Source organism: Garra rufa, chromosome 23 (assembly GCF_049309525.1).
Source record: "Garra rufa chromosome 23, GarRuf1.0, whole genome shotgun sequence".
NCBI classification, from domain to species: Eukaryota; Metazoa; Chordata; class Actinopteri; order Cypriniformes; family Cyprinidae; genus Garra; species Garra rufa.
Genome location: NC_133383.1, coordinates 27,170,844 through 27,194,987, shown reverse-complemented (window position 1 = coordinate 27,194,987; position 24,144 = coordinate 27,170,844). Strand labels below are relative to the sequence as shown.

The following is a 24,144-nucleotide window of genomic DNA, read 5'->3' as shown; positions in this document are numbered from 1 at the left end:
TGTTTGTAGTTTTTTAACACTTTTTATGCGTGTTTGTAGTTCTAATCGAATCCTCGTTCACGGCGCAGTGTGTTGCGGGCAATATTAGCTGTTAAGAGTGTGCATTGATCGTTAAGTAGTAGACCATCCGGGAATCTTTGGAATAATTTTTTAAACATACTACGATTTGGGACATACAATACTATTTAGGACGGACGCAGCTTGTCTAAAGGCTAGTTGGTGCTCCAGTATAATCGGTCCGCGGAATCTCATCCAGTAAGAAACGTTCCGCGGTGCAAAACTAAGTGCAATTAAAATGCGTTAAAAAATTTTAACGCGTTATTTTTGTGTAATTAATTAATCTAAATTAACGCGTTAAAGTCCCGGCCCTAGTTTTGATATCTCTAAAAGTCACAGTGCTACACTTTTCAGGGAATCAATCAATCTATAAATATCTTTTATCCCCAAATTAGACAGTTTCCTTTTGAATGACTCAGTATTGCTGACTGCTATAGTATAAGTAACAGAGAAACACTCGAGATTTTTTGTGCCTTCTGGTGTCCTCTAGGTGTGTCCAGTGTGTGTGCAGACACCCCACGGTGATCCACAGTACTACAGCCGCAACTTCATTGGCCATCTCAACCTGCGCCACAGCTACTACCTGGATGATATAACTGTAAGCCATGTACATGTACACAAATCAAAGAACTTTGCCCTAAGAAATGTGTTTCACACACATGTCAAAGTTTAAACGTAATCCTTTATTTCCTCTTTTTTTTGGACAAAAAAAAAATCTTGGGAGGGAGATTCTGAACCACCAGGAAATAGACAACTAAGAAATCAGTCAAAGATATGGTATATTGAATATGTGATATTGAAGGGTTTTACCAATGTTATGTAAATTATAACATAAATTTTTTTTTTTGATTGAAATACTTTTAAAGCAACAGAAAATGGTTATGTGATTAAGAGGTAATCTCAGGTATTGACCAAAGCATCAAAATTACTAGCAACTTTTTGCACTTTAGCTCTTCTTGCACTTTCTTTTCAGATACAAGATTTAAAGCATGTAAAATACACTTATGTCTGTAATATTGTTTGTGGGTATTTCTTTTGGAAAATGTTTAAATTAAAAAAGTGCAATAAACGTTTTAATAAAACATTCTACTCTACTACTGTGTGCAATGAAAAAAATAGACTAAATGAATTAGACACAAAAAAAGCACTCGCCCTCAGGCCATCCAAGATGTAGTGGAGTTTGTTCCTTCATCAGAACAGATTTGGAGAAATGTAGCATTACATCAGTTGCTCACTAATGGATCTGCAGTGAACGGGTGCCGTCAGAAAGAGATTCCAAACCAGAGGCTGCGTCAGACTTTAACATTGTCCGTCATTTTGACGGACAGGGTCGTAAAAATTATGTCATAATCCATTACTCATCATTTTAATTTTCATTTTTTTTTAATAACATTTAATTGCATTTATTTTTGTTCACATTTTCATTTTTTGATTATGAACCTTACTGGACGATATAGGCTTATGTATTTATTTTCAAGAGAACATATGAAACTGCCTAACTTTTCATGTTCAACACCACTGTAACGAGGAGTCAGAGACGTTCGGATCCATTCGCCAAGCTTTATTGAGAATAGTCAACAAGCAGGAGTAATCACCGGAAAACAGGAACAACGTAGGAAATCCAGAAAACAGTTCGATACTCAGGCAATGGTCACAATGGTATGTAGCAAGAATCATAAACGAGATATACAGTCCAGGGTCATACACGGGAAATCCAACACAAGGAAAAACGCTCAGAATTACGACCATATGGAACGATAAGACTTCGCAAAGACACAGAGAAAGTCAGCGCCTAATATAGGCGAAAAGCTAATGATCAGATTGTCAACAGCTGAGGCGGAACTAACCGAGGTACGTGGGAGAAAAGAGTCCGGGTCCGGGAGTCCTGCGTCCGTTCAGAGAGGGCCACAGAGGCGTTATTGGTGACAGAGCCCCTCCCCTGCGAACGGCTCCCGACGTGAGCTACTCCTCGGCGCCGAGGTCTTCCACGGGGACGAGGAGCGGGTTTCTCCGGATGTTCCTGATGGAACGTAGTAGTAAGTTGGGGGTCAAGTATATCCTTCGAGTTGACCCAGGACTGTTCCTCGGGACCGTATCCCTCCCAGTCCACGAGATACTGGAGAACCCCGCCTCGGCGCCGAGAGTCCAAGATCTGGTTGACTTGGTAGATGTTCTCACCTTCGTATATTAGGGGAGGGGTTTCTGTCGGAGCAGCCTCGTCCTGGTCCCCCTCTCCTCCCGGATCCACAGCGGGCTTAAGCAAAGAAACATGGAAAGTGGGTGAGATATGGTAATGGGCAGGCAAGTCCAAATGGAAAGCAACAGGAGTGATTTGTTTAATGATTTTGAACGGACCCACGTACCTCGGACTGAGCTTTCTGCATGGAAGTCGAAGTCTGAGATCCCTGGTGGAGAGCCAGACCCACTGTCCAACTTGGTACTCCGGAGCAGCTCTCCGAAGGCGATTAGCTTGGCGGGTTACTCGTTGGATGGCCCGGTGAAGGTTGGTGTGTGCCAGGTCCCAAGTTGCCTCGCTCCTCTGTAGCCAAGAGTCCACTGCTGGGAGGTTTGTGGGCTCCCCGGACCACGGGAATAGTGGAGGTTGGAACCCCAGAATGCACTGAAACGGAGTTAGTTGGGTGGAGTGTTTCTTCAAGGAGTTCTGGGCGTATTCTGCCCACAGGAGGTAGTCACTCCAGTCGTTTTGATGAAGATGGCAGTAGGCACGGAGGAAGCGGGATAATTCCTGGTTCAATCTCTCCACTTGTCCGTTGGACTGAGGGTGGTAGCCTGACGTGAGGCTGATGTTGACGTTCAACTGTGACCAGAGAGCCCTCCACACACGTGACGTGAATTGCGGTCCTCGATCTGACACAATGTCTTCGGGTAAACCATAAAAACGGAAGACCTGGTGAAGCAGAGCTTGGGCTGTCTCCCAGGCCGTGGGGAGTTTGGGAAGAGGAATGAGACGGCATGCCTTTGAGAAACGGTCAATGACGGTGAAGATTACTGTGTTGTGGTTGGAGGGTGGTAAGTCGGTCATAAAGTCCACAGCTAGATGTGACCAGGGTCTGTCTGGGACAGGGAGAGGCTGGAGCAGACCAGCAGGGTGCTGATGTTGGGACAGGTAACGCACTCTCTGACGAAGTTTATGATTTGCTGGGTCATGGAGGGCCACCAAAACTTGTTACGTACCAGCTCTCTGGTTGCTTGAATGCCGGGGTGGCCTGCACTTGGATTTTCATGGATCAGGGTAAGTAGTCGTTGCCTAAGAGAAGCGGGAACATATGTTAACCCGGGGGTACATTCTGGAGGAGACGGATCAGTCTTTAAGGCCTCGGAGATCTCCGCCATGATGTCCCATTGTACAGGAGAGACTATCAGGGAGGTGGGTATGATGGAGGTCGGTGAGATGTCATTCTGAGATTGATCATGCTGGCGGGAGAGTGCATCTGCCTTCCCATTCTTAGACCCGGGGCGATAGGTTATAGAGAATTGAAATCTGGAGAAGAACAGCGACCATCTAGCTTGGCGAGCGTTGAGACGTCTGGCTGCTCTCAAGTATTCCGGATTCTTATGGTCAGTTAGGATGAGAAAGGGGACGTTGGAACCCTCCAGCCAGTGCCTCCATTCCTCCAGAGCCGCCTTCATAGCTAGTAGCTCTCTGTCCCCGACATCGTAGTTCCGTTCTGCCGGAGTGAGCTTGCGGGAGTAGAAGGCACAAGGATATAGCTTAGCGGGAGTTCCATGACGTTGGGACAGAATGGCTCCAATGCCAGTGTTGGAGGCGTCTACCTCTACCGTGAATTGGCGTTGTGGATCTGGGTGTTTCAGGATGGGTGCAGAGGTGAAACGAGTCTTAAGGTCTTGGAAAGCTCTCTCACTAGAAGACGTCCACGCAAGCTTGTTGGGGCCGTTGCTAGTGAGGGAGGTCAAGGGAGCTGCTACTTGGCTGAAGCCGCGGATGAATCTCCGATAGAAGTTTGCGAAGCCCAGGAAGCGTTGGAGGTCCTTGACAGTTTGGGGACGAGGCCACTGCAGGACGGCGGAGACCTTGTTGTCGTCCATGGTGACGCCTTCGGCAGAAATGATGTAGCCCAGAAAGGAGACGGTAGAGAGGTGAAACTCACACTTGGGTAGTTTGGCGTACAACTGGTTCTGGATGAGTCTTTTGAGTACGGCTTGTACATGGCGGACATGATCAGATAAGTTCTCAGAATAAACCAAGATGTCGTCCATGTAGACAATGACGAATTTGTCGAGCATATCTCGGAAAATGTCATTAATTAGGGACTGAAAGACAGAGGGACTGTTGGACAGACCAAAGGGCATGACTAAGTACTCGTAGTGACCAGTCGTAGTGGAGAAGGCCGTCTTCCACTCGTCACCTGCCTTGATACGAATGAGGTTGTATGCGCACCTTAAGTCAAGTTTGGTGAAGATGCGGGCTGAACGAAGTTGTTCCAGAGCAGAGGGTACCAGTGGCAGGGGGTAGCGGTATTTTATGGTCACCTCGTTGAGGGCTCGATAATCAATGCATGGACGTAAGGATCCGTCCCTTTTCTTCACAAAGAAGAACCCAGCAGACATTGGTGAGGTGGAGGGACGAATGAACCCCTTAGCGAGCTCCTCGTCGATGTACTGTTGCATGCTCTGGGTCTCAGGTCGGGATAGGGGGTACACCCGGCCTCTTGGAAGCGTGGCGCCAGGTAGGATCTCGATGGCACAGTCCGTGTCTCGGTGTGGAGGAAGTTGAGTGGCCCGGATTTTACTGAAGGCCCTGTGGTACTCTTGGTAAACCTCAGGAAGGTCCTCCAGTGATTGAGTCTCAGGTTGTGTGTCAGGGACGACAGGATGGTTCCTCTGGGGTTTTTTGAGACAACGTTGCTGACAGGACTGGGACCATTGGAAGATGTCTTGATCCTTCCAAGAAATCAGAGGGTCGTGAAGGGCGAGCCAGGGATGGCCGAGGATGATAGAATGGTGAGGTGACTGGGTGACGTGAAACTGGATGATCTCAGTGTGCAAGGAGCTGGTGATCAAGGTGACAGCTTCAGTGATGTGGTGAATCTTCCCAGCTCCTAGTGGTCGTCCGTCAAGGGCTGCCACCGCCATTGGAGGAGTACATGGAATGAGAGACATGCGATGACGGTTAGCAAAATCCTGATCCACAAAGTTGCTTGCCGCCCCAGAATCAATAAAGGCTTTAGTCTTGACATGGCAGCCTTGGATTATAACACACACATCGAGCAGAAGAGAGGGTGATAAGGGAGGCTGGCTTACCCGAGTATTAGTGGATCTGGGAGGACGAGCTGCACACTGGGCTCGGAAATGTCCGGTCTGGCCACAGTACAGACAGAGCCGATTTCTCATCCTTCGGTCACGCTCCTCCTCGGTTAAGCGAGTAAATCCCACCTGCATGGGTTCCTCGGAGGTGTGAGTGGAAGTCTGGGGAGGAGTGAAGGAAGGTCGCGGGCAACGACTCCTGCGGGAACGAAGCAGGTGATCCATTTTAATAGCCATGTCCATGAATTCCTCCAGAGTCTTTTTCTCATCCCGACACGTGAGTTCAGCCTGCAGATCCATTCTGAGACCCCGGCGATACATAGCTTTAAGGGGTTTCCCCTCCCAGCCCGCCCGGGCTGCTAGGGTACGGAACATGAGAGAGTAATCAGCAGCGGAAGAAGATCCCTGGCGGAGATCCAAAAGCTCCTCCTCTGCCTCCTTGCCGTCCTCAGCATGATCAAACACCTCTCTGAATTTAGCAAGAAAGTGTTGATACGAGGGAAAAGTCATTTGGCGCCCCTCCCAGAGAGCCGTGGCCCAGTTTAAAGCTTTGCCGGTGAGCAGAGAGCAAACAAGTGAGACTTTGCTGTCTTCAGACATCGAACCTTGAGGCTGTGAGTTCAAATATATAGCACACTGCATCAAAAAACCTTTGCACTTGCCTGGGGAACCGTCATATTTCTCCGGAAGTGCCATTCGAAGTGCGGTGGCCGTCGTGGGCGGGGCAGCGGAGGGTACCGCTGAGGCGGCTGCAGCAGGGGGATTAGTCATGGCGGCAGTTTGATTCACAGCCAGGGTGAGCGTTTGCATTGATCGCACCAACTCTTCGGTCATGGCAGTTAACCGATCCAGTTGTTGATGATGAACTGCAAGCAGAGAGGCTTGCCGTGTTACCTCAGACACGACGTTGCCTAAAGCCGCTGGATCCTGTTGCGGCAAAGTCTTCTGTAACGAGGAGTCAGAGACGTTCGGATCCATTCGCCAAGCTTTATTGAGAATAGTCAACAAGCAGGAGTAATCACCGGAAAACAGGAACAACGTAGGAAATCCAGAAAACAGTTCGATACTCAGGCAATGGTCACAATGGTATGTAGCAAGAATCATAAACGAGATATACAGTCCAGGGTCATACACGGGAAATCCAACACAAGGAAAAACGCTCAGAATTACGACCATATGGAACGATAAGACTTCGCAAAGACACAGAGATAGTCAGCGCCTAATATAGGCGAAAAGCTAATGATCAGATTGTCAACAGCTGAGGCGGAACTAACCGAGGTACGTGGGAGAAAAGAGTCCGGGTGGCACTAATACTCGGGTGATGGTTCCCGCTGCGTCCGTTCAGAGAGGGCCACAGAGGCGTTATTGGTGACAACCACAGCTGTGACAGCTATTTTAATATATTCTCATTTTTATAATCAATATCGATTTGTAAATCCTAGTTGATCTTTTGGTCTATGCTGTTTTCAGTTGATGAATGAACAGTAGCCTACATGCACCTCCCATCCAATAAATCGCAATGAAACAAAGTCTCAAATTTCAAATTCAGTCGATTTTATTAGGAAATTCAAGCAATAAATACCGTTTTGGCGCTCTTTAATATGGCATGATAGATCGTTGTAGCTTTTGTGTAGTCGACTGTGTATAATCAAACCCATAGCAAAAGATTTGTGGCGGTTTCGTTTTTGTTCTGGGTCCAGTGCTCTGCTCCTACATTGGAGTGCACTCGCCACCAACTGGACAGGAGTGGGAATTACAGCTACAAATTACAATAGATCACCCTCAGTGTAATCTGTCAAAATGACGGATAATGCAACCTCTGGTCCAAACATCTGATAAAAAACGTCCACAAGTATTCCAAACAACTTCAGTCCATCAATTAACATCTTTATTAAAGGGTTAATTCACCCAAAAATGAAACTTAGCCCATTATTTACTCACCCCCAAGGTATCCTAGGTGTATATGACTTTTTTCTTTCAGACAACTGCAATCAAAGTTATATTAAAAATTGTTCTGGCTCCTTCAAGTTTTAAATGGTATTTCTCTTCATCAGTCCAAACCAAGTCCAATAATGTGCATCCACCCATAATAAAAAGCATCTCACAAAGCTTCGGGGGGTGAATAAAGGCCTCCTGCAGTAAACCGATGCATTGTTGTAAGAAAAATATCCATATTTAAAACATAATAATCACTTTTCTCTAGACGTGTGAGGCACTTTTTATTGTGGATGGAGGCACTTTATTGGACTTGTTTTGAACGAATGAAGAGAAACACCCACCCATTGCCATTATAAAGCCTGAAGGAGACAGAAAAATTTTAATATAACTCCGACTGCATTCGTCTTAAAGAAGGAAGTCATATACACCTAAGACGCCTTGAGGGTGAGTAAATAATGGGCTAATTTTCATTTTTGGGTAAACTTACCCTTTAAGTTATAGTAGCTGAAAAGTATTAATAGTGAAACAGATATTGTTCTAGATTAATAGCGCAGAACTACTGAAGGCTGCCCATGCAGGGCCTGCACTAAGGGGCCAATATTTTGCTAATGAGCAAAGTCACAGTTGTTCTAATCACTGAACTTGTAGTGCCAGAATCAACTATGAAAGATAACCATTGCCCTGATTTTCATATTGTACCTAATCCTATTCCTACCTTACGTTCGAATTTTCTCTCCAACAGTTCAATACCTCAATATTTTTTTCAACAAGCAGCAAGTTGTTCTTCATTGGAGTTGTCAGTGGTTAGTAGCATATCTTGCTGCTTCATCTTACCTCTCCCTCACTGCGGGCTCACCAACAGCCACTTTCTTACCCCCCTTTGCACTCTGTGGTTAGCCAGCCCCCTTTTCTCTCTGCAGTTATAGCAAGCCTCAGGAACAACACTTAGTTAATGTCATCACGATGTTATTTCTTTCTCTGACTGTTCAAATAAACCTACCATTAAAACTATAGACTGAGCATTTCTTCTGACATTTCATGTCAGTGGGCAAACATACAAAGTCAGCAGGGGATCAAATACTTTTTCCCCCTCACTGTATGTGCAGGTGCCCAAAAATGATGATTTCCTAGATTTAAACCCTATTCCATCACGGATGACTAAGCCCCTGAAATTTAGTACTGGTTCAGTTCATCTGATCCTCCGTCTTTTAGGAAGATGCTTTGCATTAAATACTTACACTGCAAAAAATGCTTTTCTAGCTTAGATTTTTTTGTCTTGTTTCCAGCCAAAATATCTAAAAATTCTTAAATCAAGAAGGATTTTCTAGACAAAAATTATTGTCTTGTATTCAGAAAAAAAGTCAAAATTAAGTGCATTTTTGCTTAAAACAAGCAAAATAATCTGCCAATGGGGTAAGCAAAATAATCTTGTTTTGTCTGTTTCAAATAAGATTTTTTTTTGCTTACCCCATTGGCAAATTATTTTGCTTGTTTTAAGCAAAAACTCACTTAATATGAAAACAAGAATTATTTTTACTCATCTAGAAAATCCTTCTTGATTTAAGAACTTTTAGATATTTTGTCCGGAAACAAGACAAAAAATCTAAGCTAGAAAAGCATTTTTTTTTTTTTTTTTTTTTTGCAGTGTAATCAGCCCTAGACTGAGGGGAAATAGACAGATACTCTAAAAGGAAACATTTGTTGAGTATGCATTATGATTGGATGATATGGAAACATCCTGGTTTGATTAGGATATAAATACTCAGTCAAAGAGCTCCTCTTTGTCACACCGTCTGCAGATGCTCTGTATGACTTTCTGACCTTCTTGCAAGAATAAATCCTGTTTTTCCTATTCTACGAGTTATTGCCTCACAATAATAGTTGGAAACATTTTTCTATAGAAAGGGTGAGTACATCTTCAGCAAATTTTCAATTTGGGTGAACTGTTCCTTTAAACTCCTTCTAACTCTTAGCCAGATCATATTTAATAATTACTTCTATCATGTCTAATAATATTAAGTTTATCATTATAAATCATAAACAATCGGATACAAGCTTGTATCATTGCAGACTAAACTTTTTTGTTCTATAAACTGGTTAATGCACAATGCGCTGATGTTCTGAAGAGAACAGTGGAGAACGGCTCAGAGTGAAGTGATCATGGAGTCTCTCCATACATTGCTGATTCTGTGCATGTGCACCACAGCGCTGTGTTTGGTGAGTGTAGAATTCAGATGTCATAGAAGCAATGCTTTTGTGATTATGCAAAACTATTATAATGTAATGATACATGTTTTATTATATAGTTTGTGGGTATTTTATAATATCAGGTTATACAATATACAAAGCTTGCACTGTAAATGGACATTTTTAAAACTTACCACTCAAATGTTTTCTTTCAAAGCCAATATCTTCACGCACAGGTGAGTCATAACAATCAGCACTTATATATTTAAAAATAACAGCATATTCAATAATCACAACTGTTTCCCTCTCAAGGGAAATCGAACTGCGTCCTCTAGGGGTCGCTATGGGGAACGTGACTCGTGTCTGAAGAATATATACAAAAACGACAATAAAATTGGCCGGCGACAGCTTATGATGCCTCTTCTAGTGCGACTCGTCACCACCAGTGCGTCACCACCGGTGCGACCACAGAACACAACATTCTCTTCTTTGTCTTCACTGACTTTTTGTCTGAGTGCATGTTCTAAAACTCATCTGAGGTTTTGAAATAACAGCTCGCGTGTGACGTGTGTGGTGAAGGGCATGCACTTTCAGCTCCCAAGGGAGTTTGTTGAGCAGGGAATTGAGTTTGCGATCATTGCATTAAATCCTTGTTTCTTGTAAAAAAAGGCACGCTCGTTGCATTCATTGCTTGTTTCTTGGAAGAGGCACGCTACTCATACCGTTTTCACAAACTTTGTGTGTGTGGTGAATGGCAATGTGTCCAGCTCTCAAGGGAACTGATGTGCTCATCACGATGCATTCGCAAAGGAGGGAGGTGAGCCTTTACTGTTTTCCCAATTTTGCATGAGTGTGTTCACCTCTCACGGTATTAACAACGCATTCGCGCCGGCAGCGGCTCCATTCTTGCTTGATAGTTCAGCCATAGTTATGGCGGGATGGACTTATTTAACTGCAGCTATCTGAGGCTAGCTGTGTGTTAATTTTCACCTCCCTCCTACTTTTTGTGGTCTGGGTGCTTCTGGTTAGTTTCACTTCTGGTAGTCCTTCCTACACACACAGATATCTGAGGATGTCTATGTGATAAGCTGAGTGACTGCTCCCCTTCCTTGGGTTTTAAGCAGCGGTCTCCCTGAGCCCCTGCCTAGACAGTGCTATCTCCCCTGCTAGGGTTATAAACAGATGGCCCACTATGGTGCCACGGAATGGGTGACCATGTTACCATGTTACTTTGTGTTCAGCTTGTTTTGCTGTATCTCTGGGACCCGTCTGTTGTGTTTTTCTTGCCCTTAGGCAGGTCCTCTTGGAGCACCCGCTCTGGTATTCGACTACAGCGTGGCCTTCTCGTCTTTTGGACCTGTCATTGACATCTACCTAGACATCAGGGCCACTCTTGGTTTTCAGGTCCCCACTACAGCACTACATCTAGGGCTACAGTCCTCTTTCCAGGGTTTTTTGGGAATCCACCCAATCTTAATACCCTGACCTCATATATCTAAGTGAGTATGATCCATATACTTTGTAACTAGCTACTGGCTGTTATTTGGGACCTGTTTACTTATGTCTTTAGGTCCTCGGTGTGCCCCCCCCCCCCCCCCCCTCTAGTCTACCTACTACGGTCTTGGCTGCGCTCGTCTTCCTTGGATCTGCCTCCGCCTGCTTAGGTCCCTGTGGAACCTCCTGGCCTCCAGGTCCCCCACCAGTTACAGCTGGTAACTTAGGACTCGTAGTCCTTCTTCCAGGTATGCTTCCGGAAGTCTTCACAGGCATGCCCCTGGGCATTTTTGCTGGACTCTCTGACCTTACAGGACCTCCTTATTGAGAATCCCGCCCTGAGGGTCTCCCTTCCTAGCTTCCAGCCCTCTCTAAGTGGACTAGTATCACCCCTCTACGGAGTGGGCTTCTTAGTGAAGGGTTTTGCGAAACCCTCTTGAGTTTAGACTCTGACGATTAACATTTCTTAGGCTTCTTGCTGTTGCAGATTCTGTGGGTTTTGCCAGAGCGGAGCCTATGCTTCTTTGAGGCAGAAGCATAGTCCACTTAGGGTTGGTTAAGGCTAATCCCCTTGGAAGTACCCCCCCCCCCTTCAGCCTGATGGCAGGGGAAGTTGCTGTTTCTATGCAGCTTTGTGAGTAAAGGGTTGATGGATAGGGCGTAGCATGCTCCCCTCTCTGGGGAAGGGTCCATCAAAGAGCGCCACATCCTGGCAGGTCAGGTGTTCCTCCCTGTCTCTCAGGGTTATGAGCCTGTCCTTGATTCTCACTTCACAAGCCTCGTGGGTAGGGCGTGGCATGCTCCCCTCTCTGCGGAAGGGTCCCTTAGAGCGCCACCCCCTGGTGGGTCAGGTTTTCCTCCCTGTCCCTCAGGGTTAGGAGCATGTCCTTTCTGATGTCCAGGTTGATTTCCACTTCACAAGCCTCGTGGATGATGGCATGTCCCCCTTCCTGCGGAAGGGTCCCCTTAAAGCGCCACCCCCTGGTGGGTCCGGTTTCCTCCCTGTCTCTCAGGTTAAGAGCCTGTCTGTTCTGATGTCCAGGTTGATTCCCACTTTCCAGGCTTCGTGGATAATGGCATGCTCCCTTTCTGCGGAAAGGTCACTTATAGAATGCCACCTCTTGGCGGGTCAGGTGTTCCTCCCTGTCTCTCAGGGTTAGGGGCCTGTCCTCTATATCCACTATTGGAAAGATGGTCAAGTCTTGCTTCATGTAGGATTGCTCCCCTCACAGTGAGGGTTGACCCCTAGTATTGCCCATCATGTGACAAGCATCTGGAGCCCTGTCAAGTGTGACCTCTCTGGCACACCTTTCTTAAATCCATGTTATGGTAACAGCGCATGCTAGTCTCTGGGCACTTTCTAAAATCCACAAGAGTGGTAAGTGTGCACCAAGTTCTGAACACTTTTCTAAAATCCACATAGGTGGTAAGTGCGCACCAAGTCTTTGTGCACTTTTTTTTAAAAATCCTGTATGGTATGGGTAACGCGCTAGACTTAGTCCACAGGAACTGCTTCCCTTGTTCTGTGAGTCGGTTCCTGAGGGAACAGACCCATTCAGAGCTAGTGGTAGCTCCTACATGACATGCAGGTCTAGGTTATCCTAGGTACTTAGCCGTATCCCCCTGAAAGAGTCTCCTTGATTCTAAGCCTTGAGCTCTACCCTGGGACCAGCCTTCTGACCCTACGCAGGTAAGTGGGTAACAGCTCTGGCCTTTGGCCGAGGGGGATAACGTCACTGACTAATGTCCCAGGGGCAATTTCCTTAACTTAAGGAAGTTGGTACTCAGTGCTCACTCTAATAGCATGCAGCATGGGTATATCCATTCCCCATAGCGACCCCTAGAGGATGCGGTTTAAGTTCCCTCGAGAGGGAACATCTCAGGTTACGTATGTAACCATGGTTCCCTGAGATAGGGAACGAGACACCACATCCTCTAGGGCACGTAAGCTTCAGACGAAGAAGCGAATGTTGTGGTCGCGCCTGTAGTGATGCACTGGTGGTGACGAGTCACACCGAAAGTGACTTCATAAGCTATCGCTGGCCAATTTCATTGTTGTTTTTGTATGTATTCTTCAGACACTGATGGTGCTCCCCATAGCGACCCCTAGAGGACGTGGTGTCTCATTCCCTATCTCAGGGAACCACGGTTACATACTTAACCTGAGACGTTTTAAATTATTTTATATATTATGCTCTGAATTTGACTTTTTTTAAATTAATTAATTAATTCATTTTTGTAGGGAATACAAAGCTTGATGTGAATGATGGAAAAGACAGGGATATATTTTATATAAATAAAGGTTTGTGGAAACATTAATATCATAGTTTAAATCTGTAGCATAATTTCTGTAACATTTTTACATTAACTGCTGTCTTGTTCAACAGCGGCAGGACTTCACCTGGTGGAAGGAGATGTTCTGATACAGGAGGTCAGTGTTTTCTTTGAGCAAATTCTTATGCCACATTTCACAAATAGAGTACAAAATAGGGCCTGAATCTCTGGGCCTGAAAAATAATTAAAAAAAAGGTCAAACTAATGATGAGTAAAGTTTCAAGCACTAAACATCAAAATAATACAACTTTGTTAAATAAAATAAATCCATATTTAACAGGGAGGACTCAGAAACACAATTCTGGGTGAAGAGTATCGTTGGCCAACCACTGTGCCGTACTTCTTTGACTGCAGCCTTGGTCTGTGAATATATAATAACAGCTTTGATCTGTATCTGACATTCTAATTCCAACTTAAAGGAGAACTCCGGTGTGATATTGACCTAAAGTGTATTGAATCATGATACCGAGTGTGAACGTACCTTGCATATTTCATCTCGGTTTGTGTCCAGCTGTCCGAAATCTGGGGTCAGTTAGCCGATGCTCACAACAGGCTGTCTATGAGAGTGAACAGGGCATCGGAAAAGCCATGTAAATAAATCACTGTTTTACGCCATTTACGAGGCACAAAGTAGCTCCACACTTCATCGGTAGACTTCCTAGGGCCCTGACATTTAAAACGAGACATTGAGAACTCAGAAAAAGCACCAGTAGTTTATTTACAAGAAGATTTATTCAGACAGTACCTGGGAAAGAAAATCCGATCGCCGCCATCCTGAACTTAGTCACGATAAATCGAGTGTCGAGCACCAATGAATTTATTAGGTTATCAACGTATCAGGTTGTAGTTTCCTTCGTGCTCGACACTCGACTTATCGTGACTACATTTAAGATGGCGGCGACCGCTCTGTTCCTGGTGGAAGATGTCTGTATAAATCTTCTTGTAAATAAACTACCGGTGCTTTTTCTGAGTTCTCAATGTCTCGTTTTAAATGTCAGGGCCCTAGGAAGTCTACCGATGAAGTGTGGAGCTACTTTGTGCCTCGTAAATGGCGTAAAACAGTGATTTATTTACATGGCTTTTCCGATGCCCTATTCACTCTCATAGACAGCCTGTTGTGAGCATCGGCTAACTGACCCCAGATTTCGGACAGCTGGACACAAACCGAGATGAAATATGCAAGGTACGTTCACACTCGGTATCATGATTCAATACACTTTAGGTCAATATCACACCGGAGTTCTCCTTTAATAATTTCTTCAAATTGCTCACTAACTGCCCTTCTGTTTTACTTGCTCTTTTTCCTTTTCTTTTTTTGTTGTTGATAGAAATCAATGCCAAAGGTGTGATACTGAAAGCCTTTGAACAATTCAGACTCAAGACCTGTATTGACTTCAAACCCTGGCATAGTGAGCCAAACTTCATTTTCATATTTAAAGGCGACGGGTGAGAAAACTTTAAAACATTACACACATTTAAACTCATCTTCGCACATAGCGTAATAATCAAAATTCTATTCACATTTGTCACTTTTTTATTTAAAGTTTTTCCTTTTTTATCCTAGTTTTAGATTCCCATGAAATCGAAATTGAATATGTTAGCCTTCAAGTTAATTTTAAGCTAGTGTGCTCCAAGACAATGACAGAATTCGCATTTAGAAGATAAAAGCATTCAAAACTTACAGTCTCTAACTTCCACCAATATAAATCAACGATTTTGATGACATCATCCTGCACTTCAGCTTCTCACCAAACTTTCTGTCCAATCAAATGCTCTCTAGAATCCAAAGCGTCCCGCCCACTCATAGACATGTCTATATGACACACAGTGCACACTTTCATGATAAAATGCCGCATTGACTGTCAGGTAGAAGTCTGCCACAGAGCTCACTACTAGTGATGGGAAGATTGGATCATTTTACTGATCAATTTGAGACCAGAAACGCGTTTATAAACGTGTTTGTAAGGAAGGTTGGCAATTATTAACTTATTTCAGTATTCAATACTGCTGTCATGTTGAACAATTCAGAGGTGAAGACTCCAGAGGTGAACTAATCATTTCTCCTTCTGGTATGCACCCTGTCACAAATCGCACCCTAAGCCCTTGCGGTCCATACTTTTGTGATGTACAGTGAGGAAAAAAAATTATCCCCTGTTGATTTTGTGTCTTTTCCACTGACAAAGAAATGATCAGTCTATAATTTTAATAATAGGTTTATTTTAACAGTGTGTATTTTGACAGAATAACAACAACCAAAAAACTCTAGAAAAATGACATTTAAAAAAAGTTAAAAATTTATTTGCATTTTAATGACTGAAATAAGTATTTGATCCCCTATCAATCAACAAGATTTTTGGCTCCTAGGTATCTTTTATACGGGCAACAAGATGTTTGTTACCTGAATTTAAAAAAAAATGTCCACAGAAGCAATTAATCAATCAGATTCCAAACTCTCCACTATGGCCAAGACCAAAGAGCTGTCCAAGGATGTCAGAGACAAGATTGTAGACCTACACAAGGCTGGAATGGGCTATAAGACCATCACCACGCAGCTTGGTAAAAAGGTGACAACAGTTACGGGGATTATTCGCAAATGGAAGACACATAAAATAACTGTCAATCTCCCTCAGTCTGGAGCTTCAATGATCATGAGAATGGTGAGGAATCAGCTCAGAACTACAAAGAAAGGACCTTGTCAATGATCTCAAGGCAACTGGGACCATAGTCAACAAGAAAACAATTGGTAATACACTACGCCGTAAAGGACTGAAATCCTGCAGCACCCGCAAGGTCCCCCTGCTCAAGAAAGTACATGTACAGGCCCGTCTGAAGTTTGTCAATGAACATCTGAATGATTCAGAGGAGAACAGGGTGAAAGTGTTGTGGTCAGATGAGATCAAAATCGAGCTCTTTGGCATCAACTCAACTCACCTTGTTGGGAGGAGGAGGAATGCTGCCTATGACCCCAAGAACACCGTCCCCACCGTCAAACATGGAGGTGGAAACATTATGCTTTGGAGGTGATTTTCTGCTAAAGGGACAGGACAACTTCAGTGCATCAAAGGGACAATGGACAGGGCCATGTACCGTCAAATCTTTGGTGAGAACCTCCTTCCCTCAACCGGGGCATTAAAAATGAGTCGTGGATGGATATTCCAGCATAACATTGACCCAAAACGCATGGCCACTGCAACAAAGGAGTGGCTCAAGAAGTAGCAAATTAAGATCCTAGAGTGACCTTGCCAGTCTCCAGACCTTAATCCTATCGAAAATCTGTGGAGGAAGCTGAAGGATCGAGTTGCCAAACGTCAGCCTTGACACCTTAATGACTAAAAGGATCTGCAAAGAAGAATGGCACAAAATCCCTCCCAAGAAGTGTGCAAACCTAGTTGCCTACTACAAGAAATGTCTGACCACTGTGATTGAAATACTTATTTCACTCATTAAAATGCAAATCAATGTGTAACTTTTTTGAAATGAGTTTTTCTGGATTTTTTGTTATTCTGACAAACATACACAATTAGCAGTTGATCAAATAATTTTTCCCTTACTGTAATGCGGCTGAAATGATCATGTAGAAGTCTGCTGTAGACCTCAAGGGAACATAGCGGCCGCAAAGGGGTCGGTCACGAGCACGCATCTGAATGCTAAAATGTCGAATGGGACACCCTATGGTCTCGGGACTTAGCAGTAGCTGTTTCCTGTAAAGAACCAATAGGATGTTGAACATGCACAGTCAACTCGATGGTCCCGAGTCATTTTAAAGATTGAAAGCTGCAGCTGAATTTCAGGGTAATGAAAGGTGATGTTTTTCTGTTCCATCAGCTGTTACTCATATGTAGGGAATGAACACATGGGGAAACAGGAGTTGTCAATTGGTGAAGACTGTGACGATTTAGGAACTGTGGAGCATGAGTTTCTGCATGCGCTGGGGTTTTGGCACGAACAGTCCAGATCTGACAGAGATGACTATGTCACCATAGTGTGGGACCAGATTGAAGAGGGTAATTTTTGAATAATCAATAATAACATTATTCTGTCTTGCCAAACTCCTAACATCTTTCTACATATGCAGTATATAATAATGTTAAATGCAAACTCATTTGTTCATTAACTGTTTTGCGGTTTGTTTCTCACTAAGGTGAAGAGGAAAACTTCATTTTAGAAAATGAAACAGTGTCAAGCCCTCTCGGTGTGCCCTATGATTACAGTTCAGTCATGCACTACAGTAAGATGGCCTTCAGCAAAGCCAATGAGCCAACCATCGTTACCAAGATACCAGAATTCTTGGATGTGATTGGTCAAAGCATGGAGTTTAGTGACAGTGATTTGCTTAAGCTGAATCGGCTGTACAATTGTAGTAAGTTTATAATAAAGCACTCTCTGTGGAAGACTGGTTGAACTTGACTCTATAATCCACCATTATTATTTATAAATGTATTGACATTATTCTGACTGATAAGATAAAGACTGCTTGCTCAACTACTTGGCTTCTCTCACTAATTTCACACATGCGTCCTAAACATTTTTCATAATTCTTCCAGCTACAGCCTCAACTTTTCTGGACTCTTGCCACTTTGAGAAACCGAATATCTGTGGTATGATCCAGGGTGATCAAGGAAATGCCAAGTGGGCTCGAGTACAAAGAGTAAAAGGTGGTCCACAGACAGACTACACCAACCTGGGTCGATGTCAAGGTATGAACACCCCTAGTCTCAGCCTCGGACATCACGCCCACAGAACGTGGGCTAAACGTCTGATGCGTAAGGCACACTTAGCTGAAAAACTTCAGGAGTTTCGAAATTAAATTATACAGGATTTCCAGTAGACATGTGTGTCTCGTTCTTTAATGTTCCTCATGGAAACAAAATACCCCTCACGAAAGAAGAAAGCCGTCGTGTTTACAACTGTGATGACGAGCACTTATCAGTATCAACCACAGTTTTACACGCCGGTCTGTTATTTTCGCAACATTTCAACGCCCCTAAACACAACGCAGCACAAAATGAAACATGATTGTTTGATTTACCTGTCAGTCATTTGGCCTCTAGGGTTTGCCTTTGCCATCAAAGCGGCCAATGTTCCCAGACCTTCTGCCGTCAGTCTGAAGGTCTGGCTCGCTATGCGAGACTAGAACACCCCTAACCACAAAAGCAGAATTCAACCCAACACAACCAGTTTTGCATTAATTTACATGCTCACTAGCAATAAAACTTCATGCAAGTGATTTAAGAGAATTTCGCAGTTGTTTCCATCATGCTCAGAAGCCCCACCCATTGTGAAATTCTCATTGGCCCAAAATCCATACAAACGCAAATATGTTTGGTTGTGATGCATTCAAAATCCAGACTCCTGTCACTGTCGCTTCAATGCCATTTACAAATGTTCTTCTATGGCCTCATGGGAAAGTATGGTGTTCTTCGAACTTTTACTGTGTGCATTTTGATCTTCAAGATAAACACATTTTACTGATACTATAAGGAAATATTCTTTGACCTTGTCTGGTAATTTTTTGTCAAGGATTTTTATAATATATACAAAATTATCTTTAAACTCCATTATTAGATCCAAAGTGAAAGTGAGAAGACTGGCTTAATAGCCTTTTATCTAATAAAGTTTATAATTTTACAGGGGTTGGGTTCTTCATGCATTTCAGCACAGCCACAGGTGAGCAAGGTGACAAGGCTTACCTGAAAAGTCGCCTCTTTTACCCCAAAAGACGCTCCCAATGCCTGCAGTTCTATCACTATAACAGTGGGGGTGCAGATGATCGGCTAAACATCTGGGTGCGCGAATACACCGCTGAAAACCCCAAAGGAGCCCCGAGACTCATTAAGAAGATCAGAGGTAATAAATCCTGATGTTTAAAACACTGATAGATAATTCCTTAGGCTATGGGTAACTTATTCTTGCACTGTTTAGGTGGACACAAAGGCTCTTGGGAACTATACCATGTTACATTAAATGTCTCTGACAAATTCAGAGTGGTGTTTCAAGGAGTTAAAGGAAGAGACGTATCAAAGGGTGGTTTGTCTCTGGATGACATCAACCTCTCAGAGACACAGTGTCCTCAACACACTTGGCGTATCCGTAATTTTACCAGTATTCTTGCTAAAACCCCTGCCGGTTCCGAAACCTACAGCCCCCGCTTCCTGTCCCCAGACGGTTACTCATTTCAGATTGGTTTGTACATTAATGGTGAAACAGACAGCCCAGGTGAAATGGCAATCTACCTCCACTTGACTTCTGGACCCAATGATGACAAACTCCAATGGCCATGTCCATGGCGACAGGCATCCATGGAGCTGATGGACCAGAATCCAGACATCCAACACCGCATGAACAACCTTAAGATGGTCACTACAGATCCAACCATGATCTCTACTGACTGTAAGACAAAAAGTTATAGATATTTTGCGAGCCATTTTGAACCATTAATGCTTATGTGCTAAGTACAGATATTTGGTTACAGACTATTTAGAGATAAAAGTCAATAAAAGATGTTTTATAAACAGTATCTTCTCTCTTTGTGCAGTCATGGGTACAGTTGAGTATTTCTGGGACAACCCACGAAAAGTAGGCAGTCTAGTCACTGACACAGATGGCAGTTCATACTACCGGGGGCCGGGTTACGGTACTAGCAGTTACATCACGCATGATCGTCTGAAGAGTCGAAGCTTCATCAAAGGAGACGATGTCATCTTCCTCTTTTCCCTTGAAGGTTTGTGAGCAGCATGTTTTTATTCCATATTAGAGAAATTCCTATGAAATGTGACCAAAGTTTTAACTTTTCACTTCATGAATAGATGTGACTGGACTTTTGGAGTGTCAAACCAGAGAGTCTTGGAGAGAAGATCCCCATGACATCATGTAGTATACGTCATGAAGCCTCAACCGAGAGAGAGAAAAAAATCTCTCCAGAATTTGCCAGATTGTCTTCTTTACTGAGCTGAAGCTACTGAATTATATCTTGCCTTTAAAAAATTTTCCAGTCCAAAAACCAAAAAAAAGAAAAAAAAAAGAAACAGCTGATAAAATTGTATTACTAGATTGCTAGCAATTCTTGTGTTTATTGCCTACTTAAGATGAACTGCTTCTTTCCTCATTTGTAAGCATCTGCTAAATGAATAAATGCATTAAATAAAGTATTAGCAGTAAGATGACTCTGTTGTACCTGTCCTGACTGATGTCAGCCTACACTGTAACAAATTTCTGTAGTTTTTAAAGCATTATTACTGTCAGGGGCATCGTAGTTGGGTGAAAAGGGGGACTAAATTTTCAGGGCCCGAAGTGGGGGGAGGGCCCCTGAGGAGTGAATAGGAGTGTACAGTGGAGGGGGCCCTTAGCTGAGTCAGTGCACAGGGCCCAGAATTCCCAGCGACGCCCCTGATTACTGTAAAATGAACACATCCATACTGTAGAATATGTATTCAGTATGTTGCTGTAAATCTGCAATGCATCATGGGTAAAAAATATAACAGCAGGAAATTCTACAGTTAAATTATATTTTCCTGTGAATCATAGTACAGAAGTTGTGATCGACATTTTTTTCTCTCAGCTGGATTAACCGTCGTAATGGGCGTATTTTTTTCCAATTTGACCTCAGAAAGGTAAAGTTGCTCTTTATTTTTCTCTATTAAGTTTTGTCATTATTGTTATTTTTTACAGTTTTCACTCGTGACGTTATGTGTCTTAACTTTCAGAGAGCGTGAGAGAGAGAGAGAGAGAGAGAGGTGGAACCGGGCGGACATCCACATTAACCGGTAAGTGTTCGCCGAAAATAATTTTGATATATTTTCACACATGCAATGTCAATTTACACTGTTGTAAACTACTGTAAATTGATGTTTTCTAAAAAAAAAATTTCAAACTATGTTTTTGCAGTTATTTTTTTTGTTAACATTTTTACATTTTCAACAAAGTTAAGTCCCATTGTCCACATATGTGTACATCAAGTTTAGCGGCAAAGTAAATCTTTACTGTTACAAAAAATTTTCAAATTAGCATGCCATATTAATCATATAACACTATTGTGCGTAACTTAACAAGAATCAACAATTAAATTTTATTAGATTTTTTGCTATGTGGACGTTTTGGTCTGGTGTGGCTGCCTGACTTTTCAGATGTGTTTGCCGCCGTCTTGAAATTTCTATGTAAAGTTTTTTTCTCTTCTGACACCACCAGATGGCAGTGTAAGTACCCCCATACCTGTCCATAACACCACCAATTCAGCAGTGAATACAATTGTGGACATACGAGCTAAAATGTGCTGTCCACGTATGTGACCATTAAGCCCTAGGAGGTTTTTAAAATGGCTTCGCGCCACAAACTAAACGCCATCCGTTCTCAGCAAAACTGAGGACTAAAGGTGAAACGGATCTCGTAAGCCTCCTTCTATCAAATAATTAATGTTTGTTATTTAATGGTTACATGTTAGTAACATATCCGCTGTCATATTGCATCGATTGTCTTTCGGGTATTATAACAGGGCTCGCAAAATCGCCAGCCCAGTGTTTTCCAGTCGGGCTGTCAAACGTAGGCTATCACCAGCCTGCTCGACGGGCTATTAAGAGAGGGCTCCTGTAGGTCCTTAAAACTTCCTAAATTCAGTTATATCACATTTATATGGAAGCCCGTTTCCGCCACTAAATAAAAAAAATAAAATAAAATAGTGAGACTTTTTTTCTCAGAATTGTGAGATAAAAACTCGCAATTCTGACTTCTTTCTCAGAATTGCGAGTTATAAAGTCAGAATTGCGAGATATAAAGTCGCAATTGCGAGATATAAAGTCAGAATTCTGAGATATAAAGTCGCAATTGCGAGTTATAAAGTCAGAATTCTGAGATATAAAGTCGCAATTGCGAGATACAAAGTCAGAATTTTGAGATATAAAGTCGCAATTGCGAGTTATAAAGTCAGAATTGCGAGATATAAAGTCGCAATTGCGAGTTATAAAGTCAGAATTGCGAGATATAAAGTCAGAATTCTGAGATATAAAGTCGCAATTGCGAGTTATAAAGTCAGAATTGCGAGATATAAAGTCGCAATTGCGAGTTATAAAGTCAGAATTGCGAGATATAAAGTCAGAATTCTGAGATATAAAGTCGCAATTGCGAGTTATAAAGTCAGAATTGCGAGATATAAAGTCGCAATTGCGAGTTATAAAGTCAGAATTGCGAGATATAAAGTCAGAATTCTGAGATATAAAGTCGCAATTGCGAGTTATAAAGTCAGAATTGCGAGATATAAAGTCGCAATTGCGAGTTATAAAGTCAGAATTGCGAGATATAAAGTCGCAATTGCGAGTTATAAAGTCAGAATTGCGAGATATAAAGTCAGAATTCTGAGATATAAAGTCGCAATTGCGAGTTATAAAGTCAGAATTGCGAGTTATAAAGTCAGAATTGCGAGTTATAAAGTCAGAATTGCGAGATATAAAGTCAGAATTGCGAGATATAAAGTCAGAATTCTGAGATATAAAGTCGCAATTGCGAGTTATAAAGTCGCAATTGCGAGTTATAAAGTCAGAATTGCGAGATATAAAGTCGCAATTGCGAGTTATAAAGTCAGAATTGCGAGATATAAAGTCAGAATTCTGAGATATAAAGTCGCAATTGCGAGTTATAAAGTCGCAATTGCGAGTTATAAAGTCAGAATTGCGAGATATAAAGTCAGAATTCTGAGATATAAAGTCGCAATTGCGAGTTATAAAGTCAGAATTGCGAGTTATAAAGTCAGAATTGCGAGTTATAAAGTCAGAATTGCGAGATATAAAGTCAGAATTCTGAGATATAAAGTCGCAATTGCGAGTTATAAAGTCAGAATTGCGAGATATAAAGTCGCAATTGCGAGTTATAAAGTCAGAATTGCGAGATATAAAGTCGCAATTGCGAGTTATAAAGTCAGAATTCTGAGATATAAATTGCGACTTTGGTTTCACTTCATTTGCGACACTTTCTTTCTGGCAAAGCTCCATACGAAACCACGAGACGTGATTCTTGCAGAACACGGGAGATCCTTTTTATCGTAAACAGAGCTTTGTATGCCATTTTCCCGACGACAAGGTATGGTCATATTTTCTCTTTGGCATGATAATCCTTTACGATTCGCTTATGTTTTAATAGAAGACTTTGGGCGAGTATAAATGAATGTTCGGTAACTAGCGCGTTTTATTGTATCATACTAGCTCATGTTGTTTAATCCTGGATGTCAAGTGTTGGTTTTATGGAAATAATAAGTATTTTACTCAAATTTACGGTGGCCGAGAAGTGCAAAACAACAACAAATCGCAACACAAAAAACAAATCTGAAAACCAAATAACAAATCCAGAATCAAAATTACAAATTAGAAAACACAATATCAAATCTAAAAACAAAACGGCAAACCATAAAACACAATAACAACTCCGGAAACAAAATAGCAAGTCGGAAATCACAACGACAAACAAAAAAACAAAACGACAAGTCAGAAAACACAACAACAAGTCAGAAAACACAACGACAAATCCGTCAAAACGGAAAAGGTAGGTATTTTGTGTGACCGGCGTAGTCGCTGCTGATTGGACGGAACTCCTGTCAATCAAGACATACAGGAAGTACAGTTCTAGAAGAGATGTAGAGATGCAGCAGAAGAGACCGCTGCGATCAACTTTTAAACGGTAAGACATTTATAAAACAGAACTGTATACTATCAGCACAGCTAATCAATTTAACTTGTGCATTAAAACAGATTATTAATAGATTATTTCTCACGTAATTAGTAGATTTACGGGGTGTTATGCATTCTTATCCTGCCGTTTTATCCATCGTTGTGTTAAGGCTTTTAAACGGGATTTGTTGCGGGTAGG

The 24,144-nt window shown here is 42.6% G+C and overlaps 1 protein-coding gene across 1 annotated transcript; it reads left to right on the top strand.

The window, feature by feature from the left end:
• Positions 1 to 9,679: 9,679 nt before the first annotated feature.
• On the top strand, positions 9,680 to 20,280 carry LOC141299540 (meprin A subunit beta-like; the record flags this gene model as incomplete). Its single annotated transcript, XM_073829910.1, has 12 exons — positions 9,680 to 9,704; positions 13,205 to 13,264; positions 13,350 to 13,393; positions 13,577 to 13,655; positions 14,625 to 14,742; positions 17,122 to 17,300; positions 17,438 to 17,656; positions 17,841 to 17,993; positions 18,928 to 19,143; positions 19,219 to 19,686; positions 19,832 to 20,017; positions 20,103 to 20,280. Coding segments are annotated over 12 exons (1,815 nt in total), but the record flags the coding sequence as incomplete, so codon positions are not given.
• Between the last annotated feature and the right edge of the window lie 3,864 nt (positions 20,281 to 24,144).